The following is a 6,989-nucleotide window of genomic DNA, read 5'->3' on the forward strand; positions in this document are numbered from 1 at the left end:
GGGAGGGTTGCTAAGGTCATCACCCAGCAAAGCCCGGTGGGATGAGCAGCCAAGGTGATTAATGAGGAGAAGGCCAAGGAACTTTTTAATGAGCAGGTGTGCAGGGGCAGGAGGAAGGGGCAGTGCCACCTGCGTATCCTGACAGCAGGAGCAGCACAGAGGCATCAGCACAGCCGCTGGAATGTGCCTGGGATGCCCAAAGCCTGGCAGGTTCCAGCACTGGCACCTCTGGGGGAGCCCAGGACAATCCCCCTGCCCTCAGGAGCCATGAGAAGAGATTCTCACTGAGAACTAGCTTCAAGGCCAGGTTGGATGGGGCTTGGAGCAACCTCGCTGAGGGGAAGATGTCCCTGCCAGTGGCAGGGGGTGGAACAAGATGAGCTTTAAGGTCCTTCCAGCTCAAACCATTCCATGATCTACGAATTGGACACGGAAGCTAATTCCCAACTCCCACCTGTGTAAGGCTCACCCAAGAAGCACCTGGTGTGTATGCAGCATATGTGAGTTGCAGAGTGATGAACCAGAGAAGGTCCCAGGTTCTCCCAATTGCAGCAGTTTGATGCTCAATGCTTGCAGAAGCCCAGGAAGTGTTTGCTCATGTGTTCAGGAGTGCCAAGTACAAAGGGCTGTTGTGGAACCAGAGAGCCAGTAATGACAGCCCTGAGGAGGTGGGCTGAGGTTTCATCTCCTGATGGGGATCTCCAGAGCTCCATCCATGGTCCTGTCAGGTGTTCCTGCATTCCTACACGGAGCAATTAGTTGTCCATGTGATTTCCCCACTGACTGGGGAGCTCTTCCACAAGATGTGACACTTGATCACGTTCCCCAGTGCTGAGTGTTCTCTTCCTGCCGGAGATTGGCAGCTGGTGGCACCGGGTTCCTGGTGGCCTCCGGAGGGGACCCTTCTTCCCAAATTCCTCTCTCCAACCTCTCAGGCCCATTAATGGGATCTCTGTGGGTGTTTTGGGCCAGTTCAGACGAGTTTGGGTGTATTTCAGCCCCACTGGTGCCAGACACCTTGAGGTGTAGGTGCAGCCCTGGGGCTGTGGGTGCTCATGGAGCAGAGAGCTGGGGACAGTGAGGAGCCACTGCTCAGGCCCTGCTGCACTGCGCTGAGCTCCCAAACCCTACAGGTTCCCCTTTTCCACAGGTGGGATGACCTTCCCTCGGGGAATGACACCTGGGAGGCAGCAGATCGACCTGACCATGTGTGACCAGGGCACAGGCTGTATTTCCTGAGGCTCCCAGTTCTACCCTGGTGTGTTTCCTAGCTCCTTGGGAGACATCAGCAGCTCCTCAAGTCTCTTCCTGTGTCCTCGGAGCTCCCAAACCCTTGTCTCGGGGCAGAGGCACCTCTGGCCCTGCCTCGCTGAGTGACCCTGGGAGCCCGCGGTGCCTCTGGCTCATCCCTACGCAGGGACGTGACTCCCGTCAGGGACAGATCCCAGAGGAGCCTTTGGTGGCCTCCTCAGACCTTGGAATTTCCAGGAGGCCACAGGTGGGGCTGACTCTTCCACTGGGCTCCTCATCCCTGGGGTGGAATTTGCAGCCTCTGCAGTGGTGAGGCAGAACTCGGGGATGGAGATGGGGATGGATGGAACGAGCTGGATCGGGGCTGGGTCACGAGGGCTGTGGAGCCTGGAGAAGCCAGAGCCTTGGGAATCAGCAGAGCGCCAGGATCAGATAGGGCAGGCTGTGTTTGAGGAAAAGAGCTGCATGGAGCAGCAGATTCTCCCCCAGATTGGTGGTTGGAAGGCGGAAACAAGCCACAGTGCTGGTCTGGCACCTCCCAAACGCTGGGGAGCCCTGGCCCCTCCCTTGGCAGCTTCCCTGGTCCCCCCACCCCTTGCCAGGGATAAAAGGCCCCTCGGAGCAGCCTGGGCACAGCACAGCCACTCCAGCCAGGCGACAGCAGCTCCAGCTCCAGCACCTCTGCCGTGAGGACTCCCAACCCCAAGGCCTTCAGCATGGGTAAGAGGCACTCTGCAGCCTCCCTGCAGCAGCTCCAGCCTGGATGTGGCTCCAGCCCCGGCCTGGAGGCTGCAGACCTCCCACCTTGAGCCCAGGCCCAGCTGGGCACAGGTGGGGTTGTTCCTCCCGTGCTGAGGTGGCTCTGGGTGGCAGCTCTGTCCCTGTCACTGCTGCTGGGGAGGGGCAGTGAGGGCTCAGAGGGTGCAGAAGGGAACAGGCTTGGATCTAGGATGTCCCTGCTGGCACTCCAGGAGGATTCCTTTCCCGGGTTTGGGATGTGTCAGTGCCATCACAGCAGTTCCCAATGGTCCCTGTTGGCAGCTGTGCTGGGAGAAGGTCCATGGGGTGGGACAGACCTTCTGACTAGGAGCACATAGACCTGTGGGACATGGACATTCCTCATTTGATCCTTCTCCTCTCTCCCCTCAGACAGATGCAGAGCTCAGTGCTACGAGTACCCCTCCTGCCCCGACGTGGTGAAAGGCAAGTCCCGGGGATTGGGGCTCAAAGGGGCCAGGTGTGGGAAAGAGCTTTGTGTTTGCGGGACCTCGTGAACTGATGTGCGTGCCCAGTCCCTTCCCCAGTGGGACAACCCCAGAACCCTGTGGAGATCCACTTTGCTGTTCTCTTGCCTCTGGGCCAGGAGTGGCCCCAGGGCTGGGCAGGTGTCAGTGAGCAAGGAGGAAGGTTGGAGCACCCAGGACAATCAGTTCAGTCCAGCCTGAGAGTCTCCTGCAGCTCGTCCTTTGTGCTGGTTCATGGTGTGTTTTGACACCAGTTTTCTGTGCTCAGCTCCTAGAGAGGAGGTTGCCTACGTGACCTGCACCTACAGGTCAACCTGCATCGAGCAACCTGACTTCTTGGCCACCGTCGACCTCAACCCCAGGTCTCCCCATTACGGCCAGGTACTGTGTCCTCACTGGGTTTATTGGCTGGGGACTTGCTCCTGCCTCTCAGCTTCATATGACTCCAGGTTCAGGACCCGTGCTCTGCTTTGCTGGAGAACACCAGACTGCTCCATGGCCACTCTGGCACGTCTCTGGTTGTTCCTGCATTGCACCTTCTTGTCTTCCTGCATCTCTCTGTCTCATTCACCCTGGTCTGACTCTTGTCCCCTGCTGCCGGGTCATGTCCTGCCAGAACCCACCTGGGTTTTGCCATGACAGGCCTACTCCTGTCTCCTCCACTGGTGCTCTGCCCTAGACAGGGATGTTGTCTGCTCGGAATCTTACCTTCCTGCTCTCTTTCCACCCTCGCCCGTGTGCTTGGATCATCTCCATCTCTGTGTCCTGGGGACAAGTCGGCTCTGACTCACTTCCCAACTCACTTCCAGAGAATCTTGGTGCTGCTAGGAAGCTTTGGAACACATGCTGGGAATCACCTCTCGGTGGCTGCTCAGTGTGGAGTGACCCAGGAGGTTCAGGTGTCCTGAGCTCAGCACATTTGCAGAATCCATCCTGGTTCTGTGGTGCTGCAATGTCAGGGATATTCTGTGATCCTCTGCCCCAGCCTCCCTGCTGTCATCCCCACTGGGAGGTCAGCATTTCCCTGTCTCTGAAGGCTGCAGGGACACCTCATCCACATCCAGGGTGCAGCTGTCACCTGAGGAGTCCTTTACTACACGAGAACAAAATCTACTTAGAAGGAAATGCACTTTAAAGCCAAAATAGGCTTCTGAACATCTTAAATGCATTTTAAACTCCATCCTTAGGAGGAGTTTGCAGAGCAAAGCACCCGCTTTGTCAGGATGATGAACATAGTTAGTCCACAGGCATATCTTCCTGAATTTTAGTGGAATGAGGTGAGGAATTCTTGAGAGAATCTCCCCGTTCATTCCCAGCTGCGCCCTAACACAGAGCAGTGCCAGGGTAGGGAGACCCTTTTCCCCACCCAGTGCCTGCAGCCGGCCCCAGCCACACTCAAGCAGAGCCCACCAAGCCCTGCCCTGCCAGCACTGGGGTCCCCATCCCTCCTACCCCCTAACTCTGCCTTGGCTGCCTAGGTGATCCACCGCCTGCCCATGCCCAACCTCAAGGACGAGCTGCATTCCTCGGGGTGGAGCGCTGGCTGCACCTGCTTTGACAGTGTCACCACGAGGAGGAACAAGCTGGTGCTGCCCTGTCTGATCTCCTCCCGCATCTACGTGGTGGATGTGGGCTCGCAGTGCCGAGCTCCCAAGCTGTGCAAGGTAGGAGTCCAGGACAAGCTTCTGGGAAGGAGTTGGGAACTGCTGTTTCTGGAGTGGTACCCGGGGAAGAAGGGCTCTCTCCTCATCCTCTCTTCCAGCCTGGTTGTGGAGAGCTGGGACAGGTTTCCCTTTCATCTCTCTCCTGTTCAGACCAAGGAGGGCTCTGACCACCCTTGTGTCCTTTTCTGTGCTCCTGTTGTGTCCAGAGACATTCCAATACCTGGAAGTCACCCAAGGCCACAGCTGCTCCCTCAAGATAGTGAGGTGGTCACACAAGCTGGTGTGAGTTGGGTGTTGCTGTGAGGGCAGCTCGGGGGCTTCTGTGCCCCTCTGCAAGGAGGAGCAGCCCCAGCAGGTGTGAGTCCTGGGGGAGGAAACTCCCGCAAGCCTCGGGGGTTTCAGGAGTCTCCAGTGTCCAAAGGCTGTGCCAGGGAGTGTGGAGCAAGCCGAGCACTTGGAGGCTGAGCAAGCCCTGTCTTGCGTGGCTTTTTCCAGATGATTGAGCCAGTGGATGTGTTCTGGAAGTGCAACAAGGGCTACCTGGCAGTGACTCACAGCCTGCCCAACGGGGATGTGCTGATTGCCAACATGGGAGACCCAGCTGGCAATGGCAAAGGTACTTTGCCCTGTGAGAACTCCCTGAAACACCTGATGGGTTTGGAAGCGGAACGTGTGATTTGCCACACCTCCCCTTGTGTGTCCCAGGAGGATTCATCGTGCTGGATGGAGAGACCTTTGAGCTGAAGGGCAACTGGGAGAATGAGTGTGAAGCTCCCCCGACCGGCTACGACTTCTGGTACCAGCCACGGCACAACGTGCTGGTCAGCTCTGCTGGGCTGGTCCCCAAACGGGCAGGACGGGGATTCAACCCCGACGACCTGAAGAAAGGTGAGGGAAGAGGGGTGTGAGAGCTGAGCCAGCTCTGCCTGTGGGGTGGGAGGGGGTTGGTGTGGTCAGAGAGGGGAACAGGCAGAGTCCTCCCAAACGGCCCATTTTCCAGGCACAGCTGCAGGACCTGCAGCATCAGTCCACAGGACACACTTCTCCCCGTGTTCTCCCTAAATCACTGCAGTTCCTCCGCTGACTCCGGTCGCTGGCCCTGCCTGGAGCACTGGGGCAGGGCTTGGTGTCTGTGGGTCGCCCCTTACGCTCTTCTGAGTCGGTTTTCCTTCCCTCAGGGGTCTTTGGGCGCCGCCTGAACGTGTGGAACTTGTCCTGCCGCAGCCTCACGCAGTGCTTCGACCTGGGGGAGGACTCCCTGCCCCTGAGCGTGAAGTTCCTGCACAACCCCGAGGCTGCCGAGGGCTACGTCAGCTGTGCCCTCAGCGGAGTCGTCTACCGCTTCTACAAGTGCGAGGTGAGAGCTGGGGGAGCCTCAGCCTTGCGGAGAGCTCGGGGAGGTTCCGGGCGCTGCGCTTGCACGGGGGTGCAGACACACGCAGGAGAATTTCGGGGCAGCAGAGAGGAAGGCGTTGTACGGACAGGGCAGGATCCATCCCTGCCCGGGATGCGTGCGCCGGCACGCGCCTGTTCTCCCCCGGGCTGTGCCGGGAGCTGTGCAGGCCGTGGGGGCAGCGCAGCCCCTGCCTGGCGGCCAGGAGTGCTCAGGGGTGGTGTCTGTGTGTCTGTGCAGAGGGAGAACTGGGCAGTGGAGGAGGTGATCCGCATCCCTGCCAAGGATGTGTCGGGATGGATCATGCCCAAGATGCCAGGTTGGTGTGCCCTCAGGGGCTGCTCCTTGGCCCTCCTGGAGCGTTGTGTGTGCAGCTCGGCAAAACCTGCCGGCTGACCCCAAATCCCAGGTGACCCCAGATGACCCCAAAGCCTTTTGGCTCTTCCCGGGGCTGCTGCCTTGTCCTGAGCTCTGCATTTCTGTTCCTCAGCCTTCACCGTGGACCTGATCATCTCGACGGACGACAGGTTCCTGTACCTCAGCAACTGGCTGCACGGAGACATCCGCCAGTACGAGCTCTCCAAGAACTGCAAGCCCAGGCTGGTGGGGCAGGTGAGGCTGGGGCAGACAGGCTGCAGAGGGGGTTCCTCGGCCGGCTGAGGTGGTGCTGAGCTGACCCTGCCTCTCTCACAGGTGTTTGTGGGAGGCAGCATCCTCCGAGGTGGCCCCGTAACCGTGTGTAGGGATGAGGAGCTCAAGTGCCAGCCAGATCCCCTGGTGATCAAGGTGAGTTCTGCCTCTGCTTTGCCCCTGGCTCGGCCCTGCTCCTGCTCCTGCTCTGCCCAGGGTTCTGGGGCAGATCTGATCCGACCTGCTCCTGCTCCGCTCTGCTCCTTCTCTGTTCCTGCTCTGCTCCTGCTCGTTCTCAGCTGCTCCCAGCAAGACTCAGTAAGGTCTCTGCTGTCTGTTGTGCCTCCAGTGCAAGAGAGTGTATGGTGGCCCCAGCAAACTGCAGCTGAGCCTGGATGGTCGCAGGCTGTATGTCACCAACTCCTTCTACAGCGCCTGGGACAAGCAGTTCTACCCCAACATGGTCAAGTAAGACACACTTGGGAGGAAAATGGTCTCTGTGGCTCAGGGGCTCTGTGGGAATGGGGTGCAGGCCTGGGGGTTTGCTTGGGGGGGCACAAGTGTCTGAGTCTGAGAGGGGCAGTGACCCAAGTGTGGCTCTCTGAGCCAGGCTAGGGCTCTGCCACAGCGTCTCCCTCGATCCCCCCGAGATGTTTGGATTTAGCCGTGCAGAGGATGATTCCAGCCCCAAGGACAGCTCCAGCCTGCCAGGCACACGGTGCCCAGCGCTCTGCTCACGTCCTTGGAGCGCTCAGGAACACAAGCGGAGGCTGAGCCTGGGCTCCTTCCCCCCTCCCCCCCCCCCCC

The 6,989-nt window shown here is 59.3% G+C and overlaps 1 protein-coding gene across 1 annotated transcript; it reads left to right on the forward strand.

Annotated features, from left to right (window-relative positions):
- The first annotated feature begins 2,405 nt into the window (after positions 1-2,405).
- On the forward strand, positions 2,406-6,654 carry LOC103802540 (selenium-binding protein 1-like). The gene is made up of 11 exons (XM_009075023.1): positions 2,406-2,458; positions 2,637-2,642; positions 2,750-2,876; positions 3,974-4,159; positions 4,655-4,775; positions 4,865-5,047; positions 5,338-5,516; positions 5,793-5,871; positions 6,043-6,164; positions 6,246-6,338; positions 6,532-6,654. Exons 4-11 carry the CDS (start codon positions 3,992-3,994, stop codon positions 6,652-6,654), a joined length of 1,068 nt encoding a protein of 355 aa, XP_009073271.1. The 5' UTR covers positions 2,406-2,458; positions 2,637-2,642; positions 2,750-2,876; positions 3,974-3,991.
- Positions 6,655-6,989: the final 335 nt, after the last annotated feature.

This window comes from Acanthisitta chloris, unplaced genomic scaffold (genome assembly GCF_000695815.1).
Source record: "Acanthisitta chloris isolate BGI_N310 unplaced genomic scaffold, ASM69581v1 scaffold30045, whole genome shotgun sequence".
NCBI lineage: Eukaryota > Metazoa > Chordata > Aves > Passeriformes > Acanthisittidae > Acanthisitta > Acanthisitta chloris.

What these genes read in the sequence shown, in the direction of transcription:
- LOC103802540 (XM_009075023.1), top strand. Translation starts at nt 3,992, where the DNA reads ATGCCCAACCTCAAGGACGAGCTGCATTCCTCGGGGTGGAGCGCTGGC. An exon ending in CCCAGCTGGCAATGGCAAAG is followed by an intron (nt 4,776 to 4,864) that starts GTACTTTGCCCT and finishes TGTGTGTCCCAG; the next exon opens with GAGGATTCATCGTGCTGGAT. An exon ending in CCCCGACGACCTGAAGAAAG is followed by an intron (nt 5,048 to 5,337) that starts GTGAGGGAAGAG and finishes TCCTTCCCTCAG; the next exon opens with GGGTCTTTGGGCGCCGCCTG.